At 48.8% G+C, this 26,988-nt stretch overlaps 1 protein-coding gene across 13 annotated transcripts in view; it reads left to right on the forward strand.

Annotated features, from left to right (window-relative positions):
• Positions 1-5,766: 5,766 nt before the first annotated feature.
• The window catches only part of EBF1 (EBF transcription factor 1), a 280,920-nt gene continuing 259,698 nt past the window's right edge, over positions 5,767-26,988 (forward strand). For 12 of the 13 annotated variants that reach the window (XM_050905145.1, XM_050905146.1, XM_050905151.1 and 9 more), the window contains exons 1-6: positions 5,767-5,926; positions 7,333-7,489; positions 7,803-7,866; positions 8,152-8,207; positions 17,417-17,490; positions 24,547-24,615. In XM_050905145.1, the coding sequence (XP_050761102.1) occupies positions 5,793-5,926; positions 7,333-7,489; positions 7,803-7,866; positions 8,152-8,207; positions 17,417-17,490; positions 24,547-24,615 (554 nt within the window). In that variant the 5' untranslated portion in view covers positions 5,767-5,792. The remainder of the gene's footprint in view (positions 5,927-7,332; positions 7,490-7,802; positions 7,867-8,151; positions 8,208-17,416; positions 17,491-24,546; positions 24,616-26,988) is intronic. The other variant, XM_050905150.1, reaches the window with a different exon arrangement.

The raw sequence follows: 26,988 nt of genomic DNA on the forward strand, positions 1-26,988 counted from the left end.
GGCGGCACCGGGGGCGCTCGGCGCCGCCGGGGGGGGGGGGCACCGGGGGAGGACTCGCCTTCTCCCCCTCGCCCCCGACCAGTAAGAGCGGAGGTGGGGGTGCCCTCCCCTCTCCCCTGCCGCGCAGCCCCGTGCGGGGCTCGCCCCGACGTAATTCCGCAGTTCTGCTCGCCCCCCGCCTCCGGGGAGTTGCCGGGGGGGCTCCTGCCCCGGGCGGTAACGGGAAGGGGCTGAGGTCTGGGGGGGGGACACACACACCGTATCACCCCGTCCCGTCCTTCTCCTTCCGACGAGTCCCTGGGAGAGGGTCCGCTCGGCTGGACTCTCGCTGCTGCCTGACAGCCCCCTGCCCGGGGTCCCGCGCTGCCCCCCCTGCCCCGAGGCACCCCGAGGTGGGTCCCCCCTTCCCTCCCGCCCCTTGCAGATCAGGTGGGCAAATGCTTCCCTTAATGCCCCCCTGCTTCCGACCCTCAGGAGTTAACCCTGCCCCGGGGCCAGCAGCCTCTCCCTGCCCCAGGGGGGAGAGCCCCAACACCCCATCCCGGCCGGGGGCAACCCGGGGATCCCCAGCCCCGGTCCCCAAGGGGCAGGGGAGGCATGAGGAGGAAAGTTCCTGGATGAAACGTTTCCATCTAGGTCGCCTGCTACTGCTTCTTCATGGCAGCTAGGGTGAAAGTGGTGTTCTGTCATCATTGTGCTGTGGACAGACCCTCTGTCTGGTCCCAGAGGCATCCAGGCTCCTTCCTCCTGAACAGGGCAGGCAGACCATCATATCCCAATCCTCAGTCGTCTAAGCCTTTTTCTCCTCTTCTCCTTCTCCCCAGGAGCAAGCCAGGTAGGAGGAATAAAACACCCCAAGTAGCTGAACAGTGTCATCACCTGCCAGGGCGGACGTTGGATTTATCTGTGGACAGAAAGTCTTTGGATCGGAAACAGGAGCCTGTTGGCCATAAAGAAAATACTCATGAAAAGCGTCTTTGCTGGGGAGGACACGAATGAACTGTTCCCGAACCCTCAAGCCCCTTCCACCTCTGCATCAGCAGAAAGCGCAGGTACGTGTTCAGACCCTGAGTGCTCTGCTTTCAGTCCCACCTTGAGAGGAGAGGCTGCTTTTCCCTTTCCCCCCATCGGCACAGGTCTGCTGTTCATCTGCCTTCTCCTGAGAAGGGCAGGAAGGAGCACGGTCCCTTTGGGGGTGCCTCATCCAGCTGCAAAGGTCAGCGAGGAGAAGGCTTTTCTCTCAGAAATTCCCATTTCCAACCACTTCTTCCCTCCCTTGGGGTCTGGGCAGAGGGAAGCGAGGCCTGACCATCCCCCCCTGTGCTGGGAGCCCTGGGGCAGAGGGAGCGGGGACTGGAGGCAGGAGGAGAGAGTTGTCCTGGATAAACTCCAGGTCAGAGGCGAGAGGGGCCTTGGGCCCACTTGGAAACCACGTCAGGGCAGGGGAGAGGCCTTTCCCCACGCAGGACATTCCTGCGCTCTGGGACCTCTGTCTCCAGCCTCATAGGGGTTGTGTTTGTCCCCTGGAGTGAAGCCTCCTTCCATGGCCCCCTTCTTCAAAGGCCTCAAAATGAATTGTTCCCCAGGAGCCCTGTTTTCTCCTACATAGGACGAGCAAGCCAGGGCCAGCCCTTTCCTCCTCCTTTTCCTTCCACTGACATTTGGATCCCAGTGTTGCCCCATCCCTGCTATCTATCATGACCAGGGGACACTGCGACCATGTCCCGGTCCTGTTTGTAAGCAGCTCTTGCCTTTGCTGCAAAGTTGCAGCTTATGGGTTTACATTGCTGGGGTAAAATCCACAGCTCAACCGTGTGGCTCTCGCTCACTTTGGGAGCAAAGCATTTACTCACCCCTGGGAGCAAGTCGCAGCCTGCAAGTCTGTGTGTCTTTTATTCTGCATTGTACGTTGAGAGCATTTAACGCGGGCTTGCAGGGAAGCCTCGCTGCAATGTGCCCGAGTTTCCTTCTGCAGCAAAACAGTTAAGCGCCGAGTCCCAGCCAGCCCACCGAGGACTCCCCCGTGGCAGGCTGCAGAGTGTCCTCCAGCTCAGTTTGCCATGCTGAGGAAAGGACAAACCCAGCTTTCCACATGAATATGCGCTGGCCTCATAACCAGCATGACAGCGGTACGCATGCAGGAGCGGCTCTGCTGCAGTCGGTGGAGTGCGGTGGCGTTGGTCCAGAGACCAGACCCAGGCGGTGTGGAGAAAGTGAGTGCTAAAGGCAACTGGGAATTCTTTAAAATAAAAGCCCTGGTACGCTATGGTTGGCCTTTGCGGGGTGGATGGAGCACAGAAGTCTCCTTGCCTGCTGCCAGCTCTTTTTTTTTCTCTCTCTCTCTCTCTCTCTCTTTTTTTTTTTTTTTTTTCCCCCTGCAAAGTCCTGACTTTCTCACCCCCTCCTTGTTTCAGCTCTGCTTTTCTTTCACACTCCTCCTGTGGGGGTCGAGCCAGTGTTTAACTCTTTCGTCCTTGCAGCAATTAGTGGCTTTGAGACTACCCGCAAGCCCTAGGTGGGGCATCTCCCCCATCCCTCAGCAGGATCCTCCAGGCGCTTGCCTGCGTGTCGGGCACAGAGGCGCGTGTGTGTGTGTACAAGGAGGAAAGTAGTGGAGAACTTGTCACTTTTATTGTCGTGGCTGGCTGTTCCTGCCCGGTGGAGGTGCCCTCAGACTGCTGCTGGGATGCTGTTCCCTTCAGCATCCAGAAACAGGCATGGAAACGGTCCCCTGATCCCCTGAACAGATTTGAAGGGCAAAATCTGCCAACTGCTCAGTATATTGATTCAAATGCATTATTCGTCCCTAGGCAGATCCCTGCCCTGGGAAAGGAGCAATCAGTGCAGGTGCAAATAGCTTTTAATTGCAAAATGTATCTCACCATGGAGGCATTTAGGCTGGGTATGATACAAGTGATACAGCAGCAGCCTGAAGAAGACCAATAAGCTAGAGCACTGCAGGGGCCAAACTACTCCTATGCAATACCTATGGCGTAAATATTCATGTATGGCTGTATGTCGGTGTTCTTCCACATATCCCTGAGATATGACACAGTAGGATTATGTGAAGATTCAAGTGTCATCTGCAGGGAATGTGAAAACTTGCTCTGTGTGACGGTTCCTATGTGAGAATGCAGCATACTTTGGATGTGGATGTTTTGTGTGTGGACTCGCCTAAAGCCCAGGATCGGGCCCAGTTTCTCATTGCCAGCGAGGTGCTGGCAGCGGGCTGTGTGCCTGCTTTGGAGACAGAGCTCTCTGGCCGAGGTTTAGCTGTGTGCTTAGACGGCCGTTGCACCCAAAGTGATGTACAGGTGGCTGGAAGAGGGTCCTATAGAGTTGTCAGACTGCCTTGGGGTGCCTATGGAGCTGTATACCGGTGCCTATAGCGTGTTGTACCTGGGCTGTCTGTTCTCCGGGCCAGGTCGGGGCCCTTAGCTGTGCTCCGGACGGGGCGTTTGCAGGCTCGGCCCGGCCCGGTGGGCTCCGCTGCCCTCCGCGGAGCTCTGCGCGGCCCCTGGAAGGGGAGGACAGCAGCCGCCTGCCCCGCCATCCCCCGCCGCTCCCGGGGCAGCATCTTCTGCACCTCTGGGAGGGGTGGGGGTGGGATGGAGGGGCACGGGAGCAATTCAGAGATAACCCAGACACTTCAGAGGTTACCCTCCCCAAAGCGTGTTCGGGGGGGGGTCCCCCTCGTGCCTCCGCGGGGTGACATCGGCCTGGGGAGGGCGAGTAGCCCAGCTTGCCGGGATGCACCGGGTTTTGTTTTATTGTATGTGTAAACGCTGCGCAATCCTGTATTTGGGGAGGCATAACGCACGCAGCCAGCACAGCGACCTCCCTTCCGCGGCAAGGTCCCGTGGGGAAGGCGGTGGCCAGAGCCCGGGGCGCAGGGGAGCGGCTCGGCAACGAAGAGAGTTGCGCGGGGGGAAGGACGGGGGTTGATGCGGGGAGACCGACGGGCGGCAGGTCGGGGAGCCCGCGGAGAGGTGCGGGCACTGCGCCCGCTCCGCCGCCGCGCAGCCAGCCCAGCTCTTCACCCGCGAGGGCAGGAATTGGTTTTATTATTATTATTATTATTATTATCATTATTTTCCTTAGAGAAAAAAATCGGACTTCCTAGAAAAAGAATCGGACTTTCTCCGTGAACTGTCCTGTTCGGAAACGTGTGCTTCTGCCGCACAGCAGCGCACCGCTGCCGGGGAACGGGGCAGGAACCGGGGCGAGTGGTGGGGGTTCAGCGGGGATTTGGGGATTTGCAGCGGGGAAGTCGGCGGGACCCGGGGCAGGTCCGGCCCCACGCGCGTTTCCAGCGGCGTTTGCGCCGGGGATAACCCCGCTGCATGCGGTGGCCTCTCCTTCCCTCGGCAGCGGGGCGGCCGGGCTGCTGGGGCAGGGGGCACCGCCGGCGGGGCATCCCCGCCTTTGGGCAGTCGGGGTCGGCAGCCTGGCGCTGGCGGGGGACCCGCCGGGGCGGCCTCGGGGGAGCGGGCAGGGCTCGTCCACCCTCGCGATTAGCGCTGCCGCCTGTCCCCGCAGGCTGCGGGCTGTGCGGGAGCGAGGGGCGCGGCGCCGGCCCTGGGGGCTGAGGGGGGGGGAGGTGGCGGTGGTGCGGGGCACCCCTCCGGGGGAGTGTCTGTGGCCCCCCCCGGTTATCCCCGCGCGGGTACCGGGCGTGGGGCGGCCCCAGCGAGCAGCGGGGCCGCCTCGTTGATGAACAAAGGCACGATCGCGTTCGTGTTAATGCCCCCCCCCCCCACCGCCCCGGGGGCGGGGGGGGGCTTCGGGGCAACTTTCCCCCCGGGCCGACCGGGGCGTCTGGGCGGGGCTATGCTAACGAGGGGGGCGTGTCCTCGCCCCCGCGGCGGCGGCTCGCGGGCGGCCATTGGCGGCGGGGGGGCGCGGTGACGCGATGCAAATGAGGGGGGCGTGGCGGCGGCGGCCCCCGCCCCCCGCCCGCCGGGGCTGCGGGGCTCGTGTTCGGCGGCGGGGACAGTCAAAGTGGCTCCCATAGGGAGAGACGGCGAGTCCGCCCCGGCGCTGCGGGAGAGGGAGGGGGCGCGGGCACCGGGAGCCCCAGGGTCTCCCTCCGTCCCTCCGTCCGTCCGTCCGCGCCGCCGCCGCGGGTGCGCCCCTCTCGCTCCCTTCCCGGCGTGCGCCCGGCTCCGGCAACTCGCTTCCTGCGCGGCTGAAGGAGGGAGGAGAGCGCGCTTCGGCTGGGAGAGGAGAGAAGAAAGAGGGAGAAAAGAAAGAAAGAAAAGAGAGAGGGGAAAAAAGGGGGGGGGAAACTTGCCTCTCTTGTCACTGGAAAATGACACTTGATGTAGCAGAGCCTGCCGCAGCTCCCGTTCGTCCTATTGTTTCTTAAACTGCCATCTGAGATTTTTTTTTTTTTTTTTTTTTTTTTGCCTGCTGCCATCCGAGGGGTGTCTTCATACAAAAGGGACTTCAAGTACTCCTCCGGCTTGCGAGCGCTGCAACCAGCCCCCAGCACCCCGCCAGCCCCTCCAAGCACCCAAACAAACTGCACACGCAGCAAACAGCAGCAACAAAACCGGGCTCTGATTGCCTCTGGATTTTTTTTTTTTTTTAATGTGCGTGCCTGTGTTTGCTTTCTCTGACTTGCTTTGATTCCAGAGATCAGCTGCAGAGTGAGAAAAAAAGAGAGAAAGAGAGAAAAAAACCATACATAACAGTCTGCTTGGCGATTTTATCACTTCTTCTTTTTTTTTTTTTTTTTTTTTTTTTTTTTTTGAGTAAAGAAGGAAGATTTGCGCTGTTGTTTCTGATTCATGTTTGGGATTCAGGAAAGCATCCAGCGGAGTGGGAGCAGCATGAAGGAAGAGCCCCTCGGCGCGGGGATGAACGCGGTGCGGACGTGGATGCAGGGAGCCGGCGTCCTGGACGCCAGCACGGCCGCTCAGAGGTAGGCAGGCTCCGCGCCCGCGCCCCGCTCCGCGCCCCGGGGCGCACGCCGCCTGCAGCGCTGCTCCCCGCGGGCAGCGCCTTTTCCCCCTGCACCAACAAAAAGCCGGCTCTGGAGCTCTGCTAACAGCAGTGAGTTTCGCGTAGGTGTCGCCAGTTAAATATTTATCCCTCTTGTCCCGTAGGAATGATTTTTTTATTAAATAATAATAATAATAAAAAAGGAAGCGGCGAGTTTCGCTAGGTAGGAATAGGTGGGTTTTAATCTCTCTAGCCCCTTGTGTTCGCGCGGAGGAAGGAGTTTTCAAAACTATGTTTGCTGCTGATTTAGTCTTAAGATCTCCAAATGACACTTTCCTCCTCCGATAAGCAGCGAGTTGTGCACGGATGTATCCAAAATACATTTCTCTACCTCGCTTTCTTATCCTCGTCAGAATCGGCAGCCTCCCTTCTTCTCCTCCGATAAGCAGGGAGTTTTGCAAAGCTTTCTCGAGCAGAAATTTAATTCGAAGCCCCTTTGTAAAACCACTGCCACTTATCTTAGATTTTTAAAAAGAAATCCCTTCAAATAGGAGGTGGATTTGGCGAAGCTGCGCCCAGCCTCGCTTTCTCTCTTTTTTCTCCTTCTCCCCATCCTCTTCCCCGCGAAAAAATACCCCCCCAAACCCTGATGCGGGATTCGCAGCCTGAGCCCTGCAGCCGGCATCAGCTAAGAAGTTTAATGTTGACATCTCCCGGTGTCTCCCACCTCGCCCCGCACCCCCTCCCTTTGGAGCCCTCTAAGGAAGGGAAAGTTTCTGCAGGGACAGCACTGAAATATTTCAAGTTGTCTCCTCGGCTGCCGTCGCGGTGTTTACCCACCACTCCGGCGAGGGGAGGAAAGGCTCGCAGGACTGAAACTGAAAGATAAGGCACATGGGCGCTTGGGTGACAGCTTCGAGCCGAGTTTGAGAAGTGGCAGGACCAATGCCGCCCCGCGGGGCAACGCGCCGGCGGGGCTGAGCGCGGGTCTCCCGCCATGCAGGGCCCGCTGCGAGCGGGCACGGCCCCCGGGGAGGGTTGGTGGGTGCCGGTGCCGGGGTGGGAGGGGGGCTGCTTGGCCCTTCGGGCTCCCCGTAGGGCGGGATGGGGTCGGGTCTGTGCCGCGCTCCCGGCTCCGCGGGGTTTCAGCGTGGCCGCGCTTGGGCATGCCTTTCCTCTCGCCCGGAGGGAAGAGCCCCGGGGAGACTCGGGGGAGGGGGGGGGGGGGGGATGCTCAGCCCCGGGGGAGCCCAGCCGGGTCCCGGCGGGGGAAGGCACGGGCCCGGGAGCCGGCTGGGGCGGGGGGTGGGGTGGGTGGGGGGGTGGCGCGGCGGCGTGAGGCCGCGTCGTCGAGGCTGCCGCTAACCCGCGTCTTTCTGGTCCCAGCGGAGTGGGTCTGGCCCGGGCTCACTTCGAGAAGCAGCCTCCTTCCAACCTGAGGAAGTCCAACTTTTTCCACTTCGTCCTGGCTCTGTACGACCGGCAGGGGCAGCCCGTGGAGATCGAGCGCACCGCCTTCGTGGGCTTCGTGGAGAAGGAGAAGGTGAGTAGCCCGGCGCCCCACGGGGCTCGGCCGCCTCTACCGGGCCCTCCCCGCTTCGGTCCCCCGGGACCGCGGCACCGACTCGTCCCGGGAGCCACCGCCGCCTCCCGGGCGCCTTGCTCTTTCCGCGTCCCAGAGGGCAGCCGGGGAGGGGGTCTCCCCTGGTCCCTCGCTATGCCCGGGGCAGGGGAGGGGGCTGAGAGCTGCCCCGTCCAGCCCCGGGGGCACCCGGCGTGGGAGTGATGGAGAAGCTTCATATGATATTTTTTTTTTTCCTTTTTCCTCCGGCCTCCCCTGTCCTCTTTGACTTCAGGAAGCCAACAGCGAAAAGACCAACAACGGGATCCACTACCGCCTGCAGCTGCTCTACAGCAATGGTAAGGGCTGGGAGCCCCCGGTGTCAGCCCCACCACCCCCGCCGCCGCCGGCTGCCCTCCCGCCGCCTCCTCGGCTGGAAAGCCCACCAGAGGCTGGAGAGCCGCTGCCCCGGCTCCCCTCCGCTCCGCGCATCCCTGCACTCGGTGCCTGGGCGCAGCCCGGCCGCGGCCAGCGCTGCTGGGACGCGGGCAGCCCCGGGCGGGAGCCCCGGCGGGCCCGAGCCCTCGGGCGAGCCCCGGTGCGTTGCCGCCGGCCCCGCTCCTCACAGCTCTGCCTTGTTTCAGGGATCAGGACGGAGCAGGATTTCTACGTCCGACTCATCGACTCCATGACCAAGCAGGTAGGTGCTGCGGGACGCCCGCGGAGGAGGGGGGGAGTGTGTGTGCTGGCGGGGGCGGGGGGGTGGCAGCCGTCGGGGCGGCCCCCGGGAGCGCGGCGGGGCGGCCCGCGGAGGTGAAACCCGCCCCCGCCGCGAAGCCGAGCGGCTCTGCCCCGGCGGGGGAAGGGGCTGCCGCCTCCCGCGGGGCACGGCCGCGCTCCCCGCTCCATCAGCCGCGCTCGGCCCACCGCGCAGCGGCGGGGGCTGCAGGGCCGAGCCGCCGGGACCGACCCCGGCGTCGGGGCTGCGGGGCGGCGCGGAGAGTCCCCGCGGGACCCTGCCCGCCGCCGGGCTTGGGAGCTCCGTAAAATATAGGCGACCCCTCTAGCCGTCCTAGTCCGGGCTGGGGCTGGTTTTGCCGCTTAATTAATAAGAATTAAGCTCCGGCCCCCCCCCCCGCCCACCAAACGCCGTCAGCACAAGCCGCCGCTCAGGCGCGGGGGCTGTGTTTGTCCGCCCTTCGTTCGCGCTGCCGCCGGGTCCTTGGGTTCCAGGAGGAGCGATCAAACCGTGGCAGATCTGCGTGTCGGAATAGCCCCCCGAAACGCGGCGCGGGGAGCGGCGAGCTCGGTGTCGGACTTCGGGGAGGGCTGTAGGGCAGCAGACCTTGTCAATGGATTAACCCTAGTTTTAGGCTTGCTCTTTAGCTTCCTAAAGAGAGTAATAACGTGCGTGCTTACCTGTAAAAAAATACTTTTCTGGATGAAAACAGTATTTTTACAAAGGGACTATCTGAAGAAATCGATTCTCTCTTTTTAAAAAAATTTGTTACTCTAGCTTTCTCTTCTGCTCCTGTCAGGATATTTTTCTCTTATAATACGTTTCTTTGAAATAGTTGGGATTGCTTTTAAGCGTTTTTATCCTTAAGATATGTTTTTTCCCTCCTAATCTGTTTTACTTGTTAAAGAAAATTCTTAAATTTTATTTAGGAAAAACATTACGCTTTTTTGGTACCGATAGGAAAAGTCAGTCCCTGGTGTGTTGTCTGTAGGGAAAAAACTCTTGGCTTGTATTTGGGTTTCTTTTCTACAGCAAAACATAAAGCTCTAAGGGCTGAGTTTGTTTTAGAAAACTCTCTTTGATGGTCCCAAAACATCTTTTCCTGCTATTGAAGACTGTCTTTCAACAGAGGGGGAAACAAAAAAAAGAAAAAAGGAACTTGGATGAATTTTACTAGAGAATCCACTATGCATCCGAACTCTGTTAAACTATACACTTCCAAACAGAGCCCATTCCCTGTAGGAATTAAAACAGCAACAACATACCCTTCTTCATAACAAATCTTGGAAAGCATTTGCTGTCATTCCTTGTCATTTTTCAGGCACAAATTGGTTAGTTTGTGTTAAAAGTAACAAAACCTTCCTGATATATGAACACTTTTTAGTCCTTTTGGAGCTTATGTATTTCACCGTAGACCGTATGAGAGAGACTATCAATAAATATTATCTTTAAATAGCTTTCCTATCATTATGGAAATGCAAAAGCCTCTGTTCATAATCCTGTTGAAAACAGAGCCCTGAACTCATGTAAAGCAGCGGATTCAAAATAATTTTCTTAACACAGGCATCTTGCATATGCAGAGTTCATCCTAAGGCACTGTTTGACCTCTTGGTCTCTCATTATTATCAAGTCATCAGAGGGTCTTTGGAGAGAAAGGGGAAAAAAACCCCCGAGATACAGTTTATTTGTAAAACCTACCGTGTAGCTTTAAAGCACATTCACAATGAAGAAGAAGAAAAAAAAATCTGTCTGATTTCAGGAAGTCTTACACAAACAAAGTTAGTGCAAATTACAGATTTTGGGGAAAGTGCAATGAAGTTGAGAAGCGAGGATTTAAGAACAAAAGCTCTCTGAACCTAGATTAGAAAATGGGGAGCGAAAGGCTATTTTAGACGCAAACATGTTTGCTTACGTATTAATGTCATGAATATAATTTCTTTAGGCATGACCATAATTGCTTATGAAAAATAGGGCATTGTCATGTCAAAACTGTGGCATGTGCCGCCCTGAATTTTTTCGGGGGCCGGGGGCTAAATTCTCCCTCCTCTTCTTTTTTAATTCTTTCTTTTTTAAAGTGAAATTATTTCAGAGTTGCGATCGCTTCGGTTACTGAATGCTTATTAGGAAGCAAAGTACAACACATGACAGAAGCTCACCCAAACGCTGAATATATCATTTATATTTTACTACAGTGAATTATATAGAAGATTCTCAAGTAACTTTCAAATCATCAAACTGTAATTAAATATTGCAAAGTCTGTCTGAAAATTCTTTAATTTTTAATGAAAGTTAAATATATATTGTCAGTCTACTTGAAGGTGTAGTATTTTAATGCATGACGCTCAGAACAAATTGGATAATGAAATGATTACTTTTAAATGAAACTGTTGCAGAAGCGTACATGTTTCAGCTGGCAACTATCTTCTCAATACTCACACACGCACATTCACACACTCAATAATTGTGAATTCCCAGACTGAAATTACAGCTACTCTGAGGTTTCTGGTGGCAAATTAAAAATCCCACAGAAGCAAAGCTTGAATGAGTTAGGTTCCCCAGATCATACAGGAAAGTATCTGTAGCTCTTTTTTTATATTAAATAATTTTTTTTAAAATATGGACACATCAGATTTAAATGTATTCTCTTTGTCTCACAGTTACAAATGGTAAGGTTTTGTACAGATGCAGATTATTAAAGCTAGGTAAGATAAAATAAAGTCTGTTCTGCAAATCAGATCTAGATTTCTGTATATAGGCTTCCTACTCATAGATTTCACATAAATGTTCTATTAGCAGCATGCATTATATCAGCAGGTAGACAGGCAGGGTTTCGCTATGCTGGATGCTATGTATGTAATAAATAGTAGATGTTCTTGCTCCTATAGAGTTCTTGAGCTGAGTAAGTCAGGGATTTGTTTGTGTGGCTGTGCCCAACTAAGAAACTCATGCCAAGAGTCCTGTCATAGGTGGAATATGGGGATCTATGTGTCCTGGTGAGCGCGTGTATGTTCTCTATCATCAGCTGTGATGCAGTATGGGGAGCGGGGCTGGAGAGTGGCGTTACGGAAGTAACCAAGGATTTTGTTGCAAACTACATCCCCGGGCAGATCTGGGGTGTAGGTATGAACGATGCATGCGCTGCCCCCAAAAAATGAGCTTTCGCTGCACGCATGCTCCTTGATAGCCTGGGCTGTGGGACTTCTGAATGGGAAACCCAGGCAGGATTGGTCTCAAAGTGCATCATTTCAAGTTATATTCGGGATAACGTGCTTGGCTTTTGGTGGTGGCCCCAGAGAAGCGTTGGGTAAGATGGGAATTACACGCCTTCGAGGGGTCTCGCTACGTTTCCAAAATGTGCCCCCGTCATTTAAAAACTGTAAATACTATGCACAAATCGTTAATGTTGCGGAGAAGTTCTTTTCAGTTAGGGTAACAACATTCGGCGTCAATACTGGCTTAATTAAATTTTCTTTTATGTTATCTTGGCATCTCATTTTATGTCGGGATCACATTCCTAATGCGTTCAAAACCCTGTAGGATCCCAAACTTTATAGCTGTTGCTTTCCGTAAAGCAGCAGCTCCTACCGCAGTAGGTCTGGCTCTAACAATGATGCATTTTCAAATTGCCTGCAAAACGTGAAATATGTCTGCTCTAATAAAACGGGAGTTTTTAGGCAAGTCTAAGGATTTTAATATATTTACGGAGAAGAGATGCCTTATATTTCTTCAGCTGTATTTTCATAAAGTTGAGATATTTCACTATTAGGAAAGATGGAAGAAATAAATCTGGAATGCTTGTTCCCCACCCATTTTTCCTTCAGCCGTTCTCATCCATAAGATATAACGGATGCTAATATGGCTCAGGCATCTTAAAAATCATAAGTTTTGCACGATAGCTATTGTCTATTGCTGAGAGTCCTCATGAGTCAGAAATCCGTCCTTCAGACTTAGACTCGGTTTATATTTTGCTTTTTTTTCCAGTACTTTAACTCTGGATGCAAATGGTTTTTCTGTTGACTTCTCTATCATTCTCTGATGTCTGCAGATATTTGATCAGCTCTCTATTCTGTGCATAGCATGGCCCTTCTCTGGCAGCTACGCGCATGGGAAAAAAAAATGTTATCAATAAGTTCAGAGGAGCCTCAGCAGACTCGGAGAAATTTCACACAAACATAAAACAAAACCTAACCCCTGTGACGGGGAAAGTTTACATTGCGCCAGATTTTAGCAGCTTTCTTGTGCCTTTGGTGAGATGTCAGAAGCGCAGGTGATTTTAATTTTCTTGTACAGAGAGGAATGGAGAAGTTTGGAATTTGCATGCATGATCAGGACCTGTGTTTGGGAAAATGTAAACTCATCACAGTGGAAAATGTGTTGTTTGGAGTCTGAGGGTGAAAACAAAGCTGAGGATTTTGGAGAGACTGCCTGAGCCAGATGGCCTGGTGCATTCCCAGTCTGGCAGCCCAACTGCTCCCTCCTGTATAATATACAGCCATTTGTTCTGGGATATTTACGCTAGAGCTGTTTCCATGTGAATGTTTGAAAACCATTAAAAATGAACATATTAGGAGAGATAAATTTATTTAATTTGTGTGAATACGTCGATAAGCAGGCTGTGTATCAAAGGCAGAGGGAGACTGGATAAAATAATTAGATGCTTCTGAATTGTGTATTGAGAGACACAGCAAGAACTAACCGTCCTCGCTCTGGGACCCGGCGCTGTGCTACTTGTCCGGGATAAACCTCACTGGGATGAGTCGAAATTTTGCCTGGGGAAGGCGTAAAAACTTGGATAATTAAGGGTTAAGTATTCGAAGCCAAATAAATGTAATTCACAGTATTTTCTGTGTAGATATATAGTGGATACAAGCCTAATCCTCTCTGGGTGAAATTCTGGCCCATCTGAAGTCAATTGCAAAGCTCCTATTGAATTCAGTGGGGCCAGGATTTTATTTTCTCTCTGTGTGTATGGCTGTATACGTCATTCCAAATCATTTTCGTTCTGTTTTTGAAAAGACCCTCATTTTAATGAGTTTTTCTTTCTCCTTTATTTCAATAAAGAAGATAGTTTGTTTTGTGAAACAGATGAGGAATTTGAAAGCGAGTGGATTTAGATGCGTGTTGGTGATTTCTCTCCTTCTCTTACTCTTTTAAAATCAAGGCCATGACATAACTGAATAATATAATGATCGTGATCTCATTCCTTCAAGATTGTTTTTCGTCCAGTTCAGAAAGCAGGATTGCTTGACTGGCAAACTGACACCACGAGACGGTTCTGTCCTCAGCTGTACCAGCATAAATCTGGATTTATTCAGGAACAGTTAAGGACAAAATCTGGCTCTATATTTTTCCAACTTATTCATCAACTCTTTTACTGCTTTATCCTGCCGTCTTTACTGGGGAAAAAGTGGATTAAATGAGAACTGTAGTCTTGACTTTTACATTACCCCCTCTCCCTTTTTTTTTTTTTTTTTTTTTAAATGAACTCTGCCACTGAAAAGTTTAGATGAATTGTTGGACGCACTTGTCATCTAGAAATGACTGCGATGTGCTCAATTTAGTAATTTTTATTTGCTGGCAAGCAGTGAATTTCATTTGATTTAACTTTTTTTGCAGCTTTATTTAAATGGAAGTGAGGAAGTCTTATATTTTGACACTAATTTTTCGGGGCCTGATTTTGAAATCCGTTTGTGCATGAGTGATCATTACTCACTGGGACTTCTTGTAGAAAGGTTACTTGGGTGAGTAATGGCTTACAAAATGGAAGATGAATTTTGTGGGGAAATATTTAAGTTCAAGAGAAGAAAAGCTATTTTGAAACACTTATGAAATAACACCAAGTTAAAACTACACGAAGTAAACAAAAAGAAAAAAACAAAGTCCATAATTTTGCATTTCCTTTGCTGGTGTTTTGTTGTGCAACCCTGATGTGTATTTGCAGGCTTATTTTTAGCTCTGCTGTGGTCTAAGTTTATACACTGTAACTTTCACTTTATCTCTCATTAATGTGATCCCTATTTGACAAAATCACGATGATGTTAGTGCGACAAGGAATCCTGCCGCAATCACCCTGTTTTAAAGCCTGAACTTTAAAAAATAATAAATACAAAAAAATTAAGATATTTTTGTGAAATGAGTAGCTTTTCAAATCTTACAGTTAAAAATTTTCACAACAGTAACATTGTAGACCCTTCCTGTAAAAATACTTCTGGCAGCTATAACGATCTGAAACTTTAGCAGTTCCTGTTTCCTTTTTGAAACTAATTGTAGAATTAATACTTTAGAGCAGCACAATTTGCAAGACGGTAGAGTATCTGTAATGCTCTCAGGCAGCCATTCATGGAAGTAAACAGTTGGCGCTTTACACACCCGTTTGCACAAGTAAATTGGGACATAGGAATGGGAGCTGGGGATGAGTTGCTCAGAAATGAACTCAGCAATTCCTCCTGCTTCCTAGAATTTCCTAGAAATTCCTGCAGGAATAGGGTATGCGGAACTATCTGCGCTTAATGTGGAGACAAGAAAATGTGCATGGGTACAACATTGGTAATTAAATGCAAATAAAGTGAAAAGCAAATCCTTAACGTAGAGGAAGGCAGAAGAATGTCATGCACGCAAAGAAGGGATCACTGATGCTAAACACAACAGACAAGGTGATTATGTACCACAGTGTTGACTCTGCCCGTTCATTATTGCTATTTAGTTGAGTTATTTAAGCGGGTACCTGGAGGTTAAGTAAGCATAGCAGCAGGAAGAGAAGAGGAAGAGAGAAGGGAGGGGAAAAAAAGAAAGTAAATTTTGTGTTCTGGTTTGTCATTTCTAGTGCTGCCTTGGCTTCGCTGGCAACCAGATAACCCATACTGGGTAAATTTATTGTAAGATTTGAAAGTCTAAGAAGAATGAGCGAAGTCCAGCAGTCCTCTCTCAGGCACTATTCCCCCCGTGTCATGCTGTGATTGTCTGGAGGTGAATGGGGACTGGAGGTGTTTGTCTCCACTAAAGGCCTCAGGGGCAGATCTGCTCTTTACCCCCATGCTCTGCACACTCAGAGGCAGATTATTCTTTAATTATTGATTGAGTCCAAAAACTGCCGTGAGCTTCCCCCCTGCCTGGCCTGTCCCACTGCCAGGTGGAACCTGATTTGGGGTTTTCTGGAATCTTTGCAATGTCCCTGCTGACTGACCCCATCAGGTGTCAGCCGGTTACTTTGATTCCCTGGTTTTGGCTGGAAGAAGCTTCTCCCCATCTTCCCCTTTAATGCATGGAAATGAGGATCTTCTGAATTTGTCCCACCTCCTGATGTAACACCTGGATGACTGTAGTGCCATCTTCCAAGGCTTCTTGCAAAACCATCTGTAGCTCTCTTGGGCACGGATGTGGAAGTACCTCAAGGTGTGGGCCAGCAACCGTGCAGGGACGTGGGGTCCCAGCTGGGGTCAGGGGGGTTTGCAGGTGTCTGTGCTGTGGGGACTTTGCATGCGTCCTGCCACAACTTTCGTGTCCCCTTTATACGAGTGCTGGGTTCACAGGTTTTGTGCCTCACTGGTGGGAATGAGGGGGCAGAAGTCAGGTGAAACTCTGTACCCGTTAGCTGCAATGACACCGGTGGCCTCTGTTTTATCTTATCAGCAAAAAAAAAACCCACTGGCTCTCAGGTTTTAGGGGAATGCACATAGGAAGACCGAAATGAAAAAACTAAAACTAGCAAAGATAACGCAGCCCCATTCCTGATATTATTTATGGAATCATTAAATCATTTTACAATGCATAATATTAATATTGCATATTACTATTAAAATGGTGTTAAAAATCAGCTCATGCTTCTTCAGATTTGTGCATCCTGAGATCTGTGCCCCCTTTGCAGGTACAACACCTCTTACCCTCGGTGGGTCATATTTGTAAGGACTGGGAAAGCAGTTCATACGACCTTACTTCATCATCTATTAAGATAACTTATTTTTTCTCAGTATTTTCCACACTTACATTTCAAAGTGGTCTCATTCCATAAAATGTATTTCATCCATATAGCATACTTTTGGTTTTTATTTTCAATATCTATTTTATTGTTAGCTTTAGGGATACCCATATCAGATGTCATTTTATCTGCACAGTTTGCTCTCCAATTTCTTCTTTTTAAGTCTGTATTTTAGAGGCTAAAAAGGTCACACCAAGTTCAAGGGTAGAACTGATGCTCCAATGCAGGGGTGGTCGTCCCACCAAGGCTGGGGCTCTAACCATTGATCCCAGCTCTGGAGTGGCACCCTAAAAGATTTAGGAACCTCAGTGCTATCAAAAGATGCCGTTGCAAAGGCAACTTCTTTTCACTCTTGTTTTGCTGTTAGGGGACTGGTGCCCAGGACCAAGAGTGGTTAGAAAACATAACTCTGTCCTGATCAGATGGAAACCCGGTACTGAGCGGGCTGTGAGCGCTAACCCAGTTAGCGTGTAACGCCGATCCCTCACCGTTGCCGCTGGTTCTGCTGGTGCGAGCATTGCAAATGTAGACTCTTCTTGAAATGGGAATACGCTGTCTTTCCACAGTTTTAACTTAAAGGATTCCCCTCGTGCTATCTCAGAGTCAAATTTCTCAAGCTGGTTGATCCTCTGTTTGTTTTGGTATCCTCTGCTCTGGTAGGGCCTGCTTCTCACTTATTTATATCCCTGTAACTCCAGAGCTGCTCTCTGGAAAGTGGTGGATCATGAGGTTTAAGGGGAGAATCAGGCCCAGGTTCTTTCTCAGGAGCTACCAGGAAAATGCCTGGGCTGTGCAGCTTTTGTAATTAAAAATACATGAGCTCTCTCTTTTCTGTCTTTTTTTTAATGAGTAGGACCCAAAGTATGCCAAGCCTTGCTGTGTTTTTTTTTTTCTTTTAATGCTATTAGGTTTATATTTTATTCTGAATTGAAAAGAAAATTGTGGTTGTCTTGACTACTAAAAAACCCCATCCTACACACCGCTTGAGAGGTGTGCAACGGAGAGGAGGGAATTTAGCTGTACTCAGCTTGTGTTGTTTTCCAACTGCAAGTCTTGGAGCAGGTTTGGTGGAGATGTGGTCTCTTTAGCTTACGACTTGGCTTGCAACTCCGGCTGCGCCTTCGGTTACCGCGATGCGTTTTTATTTTCTCCAAACTCAACTTGATGCACAGCTAAAAATGTGTTTTGTTTCTAGGCGATAGTATATGAAGGCCAAGACAAGAACCCAGAAATGTGCCGAGTTCTGCTCACGCATGAAATAATGTGCAGGTAAGAAACACCTCGCTTCCAGTTAATTAGTGATGAGAAGATGAACGCGTCTCTCAAAATCTAGGTTGAACCTGCAGCTATTTTCGGACTTAAATTTATCTTTCTTGCATTAAACAATCCCAAAATAACACAGTTCAGCGTGTGTAATTAGCAGCAAGGTCTCAGTCGTCACACTAGTTTTCAATTATTTATAAAGAGTTATTCTTAACAGAACGCGACTGGTTTTCATTTAGACACCGTAGCCCACAAAAGGTCTCCTCACCAAAATTAACAGTCAATTATAGTCCTCTAGCAATAAACGTCTCTGCCCCCAATTCCCAACAAAACCTCCTCAGTAAAATGACAAAATAGCAATTTTTGGCTTTTTTTTTTTCTGGATGCGCGTTAAGACTTGAGGTCAGGAGGCCTGGTTTGTCCCAGCTGCTGCTCACGCAAGGTCCCCGCTCGGCCGGAGCGGAGCAGGCGATACTCCTCCACGCAAAAGATATCTTCTTGTTGATTTTCTTTAAACTTCCTTGTGCAGATTTGGCTCTGCCCTGTGCTCTCTTCCCCTGAACATGCCTGCCTGGGGTTGGTCACTTAAATTCAGGACAGTCAAATATCTTCTCTTCTGAACATGGTACTTCTGCAGCTGCTTCCTTCTCTTTTCTGGCTGATTGAAATAAGTGAAGCCTCTTCTACTTCCTTTTTACTGCAGAGAAGGCAGCATCTTCTCGCAGACCCCTCCGACACCTAGGAGAGCTTGACCTTGCAGTCTCATTAAAGTTAGTGGGTGTTTTTTGCATGTCTGAAAAAATCATTTATTACATGTTATTCGATGGCAGAAAATAATTGCCTGGTGGAAGACAAGGCGTTCTTGCATAAGCTCATTGTTACAATCAGTTGTTTTAAGACTGTAAAAATGCCATTGCATGCGTTGTAACTTTTACAAAACACATTTACTAAAAAGGAGTAACTTGAGGGTAAAAGCTAGTACCCACTTCTAAGAGAATAAACTTGGATGAGGGTTTCCTGGTGGGGGAGAGTCTTAGACAAAATATTCAGATGGAAACTTCTCTGTTGGTTGATTTTTTTTTAAGGGTTTTTATTTTCATTCTTGGGGATCTGTCCTCCATGGCAGCTCCTCCCTGATAAAACCCTGCTCGAGGGCAGCGCCCTGCGATGCCGGCAGAGAAGGAGCTGCTCTCCTTGCTTCGCCAGCCTGGGCGAAACCCCGTGCAGCCCCTCAAATTCTTCCTTGCAGGATTTGGGGGATTTTAGTTTTCATGTCGTATTTTTCTAGAGCGCTTCATTCAGTAGGTTTGGCCTCTTCCAGGGAACCAAAGATAACTCATTACACGCTGAGAACGATCAGAGCAGGCGGGTATCTCCAAGAGGTGCCTGAGCTTCTGCTGCCGTTGGGAGCTGCAGCATTGCTTTGCTGAGGACTCCTGGCCACCTCTCCCTTTCCAAATGGAAACCCAGTCGTGCTGACAACTCGTAATTGCCCTAAAATTCATTGGCCCAATTAGCACCACTTTCACCCTAGATACCTAGCTAGGAACAATTCGTGGAAATATTAAAGGAGGCCCCTGACCTGATAAGGCTGAAGTGCGTGCTTTGCTTTTCTCCCGTAATAGACCAGTAAAACAGTGGCACTGTTCACATGAGTAAAATTAAGCACATGCTCAAGTGCCTGCAGCGTCAGGGTCTGAATCTGCTGTTAGTCCTGGGTGACGTGCCCTCCTGATTCTTGAACGGCAGGATTTTGAGGCAGGAATTACATCTGCCTGCCACTCACTGAGCCATCCGTGCAAGAGTGAGAATCACTTACTTTAATGCATTCATTTTCTTACAAATACTTTAGAAACATAAAGAGTAAGAAGTAAATTGAAACTTTATAGAGAGGGCTGAGTTTTAACCAGAAGACCGAATACCTGCATCAAAGATGTACGGCCATTCAATATACTTTGAGCGAGACAAAATTATTTCCATTCTGAGGATGTGGAAAGATGTGCAGTCTTTCCCTTTATTAAAGCACTTTACACTTTCTTTGTTCTTAAAATTCACTGGATCAGGAGCTTTATTCTTCTCCCTCTATTTGTTTACTGCTAGTCTTTGCTTTGTGTTTCATAACCATAAGGTGGAGGGGTAGCAAAAAAAAATAACATCTGACCGTAGTAGGCAAATGCTGTGTGCCTGACGGGGTGGGGGAGACATATTCAAATTTCTCACAGCTTATATTAGATGCTACCCATTTCCTTTTCTGTCTATACATGTGTAAGAGGGTGCTGTTTGTTTACCAGGCCGCTTGACCCTATTGCACAAATCTGTCATCTATTGTGCTGCTAACACTCTTTTAAATTGCAAATCTGATGCTCTTTAGGGGTCTAGAAGGGGGGGAAAAAAAAAATCTCTCTCCACACCATTCTGTTTCTCTTGATTTCTTGCCTGTTGTAAGTGGAAGTTGGGATGTGCTGAATTTGCACCAGGGGTGCAAATGCAGCCTCAATTATAAGCATAAAATTAGAGTCTGTTCCCCATTAATCAGCCCAGCTAATTGCTATGCACTACCATTAGCCATATGGTGTGAAAGACAGCTTGCTCTCCCTAAGATGAAATTTCTTCATTTCAGACATGAAATAGTGAGGGCTCTGTATTTTAAAATAGCTTGTTTTAGATATTTAATTTCTAAACAACTTTCAGCAGTGCTTTCTATCAAGGCTAACTGCACAATAAAACTTTGCATTTATGTGACAAAGCTGGGTATTTATAGTATACTACAACTATGGCACGGATAAGACAAAGAATTCAAATGTATAGGAGAGTCCTGGTTGTGGCAGGAAAGTAGGGCTGAGGTTTGCTTCAGGTGGCTGTTTATTCCAAAGGATTTCATTGTGTTTTGTCAAATATAAAAATCTACACTGTTGGCGAAAATGTTAATAGCTGGGGAGAATTCACAGCCTCAGTGGAATTTATTAGTATTGTAGGCAGCATGGGGAGGGACATCTATAGTTAATATTGCCTCAACAATTTCCATTATGAAACCTTCAGTGGCTTACAGCTTTGCCAAACTTAAACTGTTCTGGCTGAAATGTCCTTTGCAGGGTGTCAGCCTCAGGCAGACTTTCTTTGGAAAGTTTCAGCTAAAATGGTTCAGTGATTTCTGAGAATGAGGTTGGAGTAAAATATGGTTTTTGTCTGTGTAAAATAAAATCTTACAGCTGTTTTGGTGAGAAGCTCCCGTACCTCAATGCTTCGGGGCGAGGAGCCTGTTTGGGGCAGGGGTTGTCCCAACCGCATCGTCTGCGGGATGAAACCCACCTCACTGGGAGCTTCTGCAAAATCTCCCACACGAACTCGCTAACGACTTGTTAGAGCCTGGCAGCTAAATGATCGGAAAGTCGCATTTGCGCTGGCCACGTGCCATCGCCCCGTAATTTCTCATTGTTCATTGTCCCCACAGAAAGCCCGAGCGCGCAGATACACAAAGCAGGGCTCCTCTCGCGAGCGACGCTCCTGGCCGCCACGCCAGGGTGGGGACAGGAGGAATTGGGGGTGCCAGACATCGGGGTGAGGAGGCCATCTCCTGCGCGTCCGCAATGGTGCCGGGCAGTACGGGGTAGAGATGCTCCAGCACAGGGAAGGGAAGAGGAAGGTATGGAGCAAGACAGCAGAAGGGCAGCAGGTCCCCAGAGGGTTGGAGTGAGGACAAAGGCAGCAACAAAAGCTGGGAGTGGTGGTGGCCAGGGGACGGGGAGGCCTGCGAAGGGGCAGGATGGGGATGGCGTGGGGCTTGGGCACGAGCCCTGGGGATGGCGAGGATGGCAATAGGGGGGGGGGGGAAACCTGAGGTAGGCAGAGATGGGATGCAGGAGCTGGAGGAGGTTGTGATGGCAAGAGATTGCATTACTATCAAGGACTATTTGTTTTAAAAACAAGCAAACCCCCTAACAAATCAGCTTTTGTACGCTTTTTCTGTGGGCCAACATGGCATTGTGCCTGAGCCGTGGCTCCTTGCCCCACTTGGGTAGAGGCATCATGGAGGAACAGCAAGGACAAGTCCTTGCCCTCCTGGCTGCAAGGACCTGGCACTCGGCGCCTCCCCTGCGCTTTCACAGAGCCTTGCTGGGAGCTGGAGGGTTTCTGGGTGACTTGGAGAAGCTCCTGGGAATTTTTAAATTCCTTCATGGAAAGGAGAAAGGGCGCTGAATATTTAGGAACTTATTTCCAAGTGTTAAGTAGCCACTAAAAGCCAAAGCTTTCGAGGCAAGTTGAATTAAAAGCACTTCTTGTGCCACGCAACCAGGTCTCAAACCCAGGGTTTGCGTGATGTTTTAATTCTCTTCACAGAAAAACTAGGATAGACAAGCCTTGGATTCTGCTGTTGGGGGAAAAAAATGGAAAAGGCAAGCTAAAGTTTAAAAAATAATGATCTAGAACATGAAAGAACATTTGGGGCCTCCTTTCATGCCAGAGTCACCAGACGGTAAGATGTACCAGCCATGCGCCTCTTCCACATCACCCTCAAACCGCAGTGCAAGGAGTGAGGTCTCTTGGTATTACTCAGGGTTATTGGGGTGCACTCTTGGGAAGCCCTGTCCAAACGAGGGGGCCACCCGGTGAGCAAGGCGGCGTTTCCCCTGCTCTCAAAGCCTGGTTGTCCCCGTCGGCCAGCGCCTGACTCCATCCCGCTCGTGGCAGGAGGTGAGACCGAGGCGTCCCCATCTCCAGGCCCCCGCGGCCGCCTCTCCTGCTGGGTTAGCACCCCGGGAAGGTGCCGGCCTCTGAGCCTGGTGGTGCGTGTATGGCGGTATCTGCCCATCTCGGGCTGGGAGCCTGGGAACCTTTGCTCGCCTGAGTAAGTGTGGCAATTTCTGTCCCTCCAGTCTGCTGTGAGAATGTCAGGACTAGCCCTGATTCACTTCAGTCACAAGAACTGCATTGTCTTAACTTGTGCCAACTCTGTTTCTAATTACATTTTAATCATTTAAAAATGATTAGCAGTTTTTATTGCCTTGTTTGTGGGTAAATTTTCTCACCCCACACATTCTAGCTGCACTCCAATGACAAGGCCTTTTATAGGCAAAAAAGCCCCCTGAACGTCCACATGACTATTTACCTACAGCATATTTTATGCCTTCCTAAATTTTAATACTTTCTGGGTGCCAAGGCTCTTGCATTTTCTGGTGGATCAATTGTGGTATTGTGCTGTAAAATTAAGCAGTTTTTTTTGGCAATCCCAAACAATGTAACTTCCACCGAAATGAAGATACCGCACATGTGTTAACTGTGAAAAGTTTCAGCCCTGAATAGTTGCCTTGAAGCTTTTTGCGGTGAAAAGAATTATGTATTTTCCTCTCTTTGAAAACAAAAATTTTTTTTTTTTTTTGAAACCATGTTTGAACAGGCTGTTTTTGTAAAAGGCCCCCTTTTTTTTTTTTTGTTATCTTTAGTGTGGTTAGTTGCTTTATTGCTAATCTTGGTGGGTAACTGTATATTATTCACTCTATTGTTCAGCAACACAAGAGAACCTTTGTCATACTCCCAACAGGGCTATTTATATAGCGTGGCACTTCTGAGGGCTTCTTCCTGCCCTGATGTTCTTCCACCTTCTGGGGAAAAGAAAATAGTTCATCTGAGCGGGAGTGCGAGCAGTGGTCGCTGCTGCCAGCCGCCCAAAGCCGGCTGCTGAAATAAGGGCGATGCGCAGGTCCCTGGGATGCCATTTGGAACAAGCTCGGTAGTTTCCAAAGATTTGGTTGTGTGTGGTTGAGGTTTACCAGAAAGTTTACTGAACGGAGAGATGCGCTCAGGTCTTGCCAGGGAGAGCAAACGGGGTGGTCCTCACCGCCTGTCACTTGGTGCCACCACGGGATGGGGTTCCTGCAGCCCTCACCCCACAGGAGCTGCCCAGGCTTCCTCCAGCAGGTCCCTGGGGACCAAGGAGGGCTTGGGAAGACCAGGAGCTTCTTGATATTTTTTTTTCATTCCTTGAAGCCTTGACTTCAGTGGGGGATTTTCTGTTAAGGGATGTCAACAAACAGGAGCTTTCCTTGCTAGATGGGTGTTGCCTCCCTGGGGCGGGCAGGTGGGTGAAAGCCTGAGGCTTTGCTCACCTACGTGGCTGTGACTTGGTCTCGTGGGTCTAGATGGGCTGCTGGGGAGAGCAGGGCAGCCCCCATGTTGCTCAGCCGCAGCTCTAGATGCACCAGAAGGGATTCCCACCCTGAGCAGAAATGTAGATATTGCCCGTGAGCTTACCTGCAATACATTTATGGCTCCTAATGGACAATAACCCCTGACAAGGAATCATCACAAACAACAATTTAACTTCTCTTAGGAAACAATGAGCCACCCTAGTTCAAAAGAATCCCAGCCTTGAGGCCAGCGATGGAGCAGTGCTTTGGGAGACGGAGCTTATATTTCACATGCCTGCTTTGTATCTGACCTGACGCGGGGCACCAGCCGCCGGAGCTGTGCTCTCCATGGCATTAGCGATCATTAACATGCTCAGAAAACTTGGGGAAACAGGCACGCTCGAGCATAAAAAAGCCGCTGCCGATGGCGCTTGCATTTTAGCTCCCCCATTAACAACAGTGTTTCTTAGAGGGTGAATAATTGTGCTTTCGGGTTTCGGGGGGAGGTTTCCCAGTAGCTGAGAATTCGGCTCTGTGTAGAAGCAGGAATATCTTGTGTAACATAAGCGTTAAGCAAATGTAAAAACCAGGCTCAGCGGGGAAAAAGCTGCCTTGTTTTGTGTGCAAGCGTATGTGGGACAACTGTTAAACCCTACGGAAAAGAGACTACAAATAGGCAGGTCTCCCTGTTTCGGGTGATCCTTGAATTATTATTTGTGAAAGGGGCAAACCCCCTCTCTTTTTATATTTTCTGTTGCTAACCAGCTGTGCAAGAAGTTAAACATAGTAATTAACCCATATGTGACCCACTACATTTGACTGATTTCCAGGCAGGGACCAAGCGGTAACTCTAGCCGGCAATTTGAACCTACCATGTTCGTAATGATGATTTTACAGTGTAATGGTCGCACTAAATCCTTTCACTTTTGCTCTGTAGCCGCTGTTGTGACAAGAAAAGCTGTGGCAACAGAAATGAGACTCCATCAGATCCAGTGATAATTGACAGGTAAGGACTGCTATTGTTTCCTTCCATTTTTTTTTCTCCTCTTCCTCATTATAATGAAACACCTGCCCTGTGTTGCTAATGGGGAAGAATTAGGAGTATATACGGATGAAATTTTGTTTTTGATACTGAATTAGTTGTGCTTTGCAATTGCAATTGCCATGGAAGGGCCATACGGAGGATAACGGAGCGACCTGCTCTTTGGAGGGCTCCAGTTCTTGTAACTGATTCATGTGCATAAAGAGGAGATTTTTCTTTCTGACTTTCTGTGGCTCAATTCACATGCTGTGCCAGGGAAGCTTCAGGAATAAAATAATAATAGTTTGTGATTTATGAAATGTGGTTGGGTGCTTATAAATATTTAACTTTTATTTGAAAAATGTTTGAATCATTATCACTTTTAGCTACAGTAGTTCTGTTGGATGCAATCCATCTACATTTTAAGGTTTTTATTTATGCATAAAAACAGTTAAAAAAATAGATCTGCAAAGTAAGATTTTTTTCCTCCTCTTATATTCTTTGGTTGGAATACTATTTTGACTGTATTGTCAGTTGATTATTTCATTTTTGCCTGTCTTAATTATTGTGCTTTTAAACAGATCCATATTGCTAATCTGACATCACCAAGTAAATCATTGTAGTACAATACATCTATTTTAGTTGTTCCAAGCCACGCGTAGTTTCTGTGCTTGCAAATTATGCAAAATGGTAGCCAAATAGTCATTTTTACATTTTAATTGTCCAAACTCATTGTACAAAGCCGTGTGCGATAACCAGGTTATTATGCAGCATTACTCTAGAAGAGTTACATGGCCATGAAGTACTGAAAGTGTCTGTCATCAGCTGGGGAAAGCAATACCCTTGCACTAATCTGTGAACAGAGGGACCCTGAAGGGAAACTATCTACACATATAGGGGCGAGAGCATAGAATAGTGCGCTTCTCCTTGCATTATTGTCTGAGTTAATGTTTGCTATATTAAGTTTAAAGTGTCTTCCGTGCCAGTGCATCTGTTTTATGAAAGAAGGTGAAGAGGGTTTGATGTGTTGGGTGCCAGATGCGGAGAGTGGTCCAGGGGTATGGCAGAGCCTTGTCTGGCATTGTGCTCATCCAGACTCCCAGATTTACAGTTCTTGTTTGAATTTGGTAAGAAAGTGCATATAGTGGAAGCTTATAGCAGATGTTTTGATTAGCTGTATTAAGTAATCCTGAGAATGTTTAAATCTCAGAAGATATCTCTATCTATTTTAACTAGGCATATTTTCATCTTCTGTGAGCATCAGGTAGTACCAGGGAAAGTGGGGGGGGAAACAACCCCACAGTGAAATCTGTAGAGAGATGTGTTTTATAAGCATGCTGCAGAGTTGAACACTATAAACACGGTGTTAGAGTGGCATTTTGAGCAACATGAAAGCTACAAAATTCACATGAATTTTTCATTGTACTGGAAAGTGAGATGTTAAGATGCTAATGGCAGGTTTACAGAAATATTTTGTTTAACTATCTAGTATGCAAAACTGCTAGTTGCAAATCATTTTAAATTTTGAAAGCCAGAACTGCTGTCTGTTACATGCTTCCTGCAAGATGAGGAAAAGTTACATGAAAAAAACAGATTTAGCTTCCTAGCAGTGATCAATTTATCAGTCTTTACGTAAATTGATGCAAAAGGTACCAATTCTGAAGATTATTTTTAAACTGCGAGCTAAACATAATTTAAAGATGATAATACAAACCCTACCTCACCACCCGTACTGAATCACGCTTGGCTTGTGAATGGGTTAAGCTTTTAAGTTCTTCACTTGGTTTTAAATTGTGACTTTGATACAGAAGGTTGATATGACTGTGGTTTGAATAACATTTGATTTTGACCTGTTCCTGTGGGTTGCAATGGTATAAGAAATTTGACTCAGCAGTACTGTAATTAGCCCTCCCCGTGTTTTTGAAACAGGATTGTGTTACCTGGATTGCATTAGTGTGGCTTCTATTGTTGCCGCTTCGCATCTGTCCCAGTAGGGTACTTAAAACCTTTTCTTGGCCGGGGCTAGTTCAAACAATTTAGGCCAAATAAGTATGTGCTTTATACAGTTAGTGGCTTTAGTGATGTTTCTTGTGACATTTATCCTATTCATTTTTTTCCCCCCTTTTGGTTTGGAAAGGATGAAGTGATCTATATGGAGCCTTTTTACCTTAAAACGAGTCCTTTAAAATTGTTCTAACATTAAAATGCCTGCACAAGTCAGAACATGTGTTTAGCTGTACTCCATTGTCACTTCTCCATGCACACAATTTTTAACTATTATGTCAATTGATATGCAAAACCATATTTAGCTATTTTTATTTGCATGTGAGCTTACAGAATTCATTTACCATTTGGGCT

Source organism: Gymnogyps californianus, chromosome 14 (assembly GCF_018139145.2).
Source record: "Gymnogyps californianus isolate 813 chromosome 14, ASM1813914v2, whole genome shotgun sequence".
Lineage (NCBI taxonomy): Eukaryota > Metazoa > Chordata > Aves > Accipitriformes > Cathartidae > Gymnogyps > Gymnogyps californianus.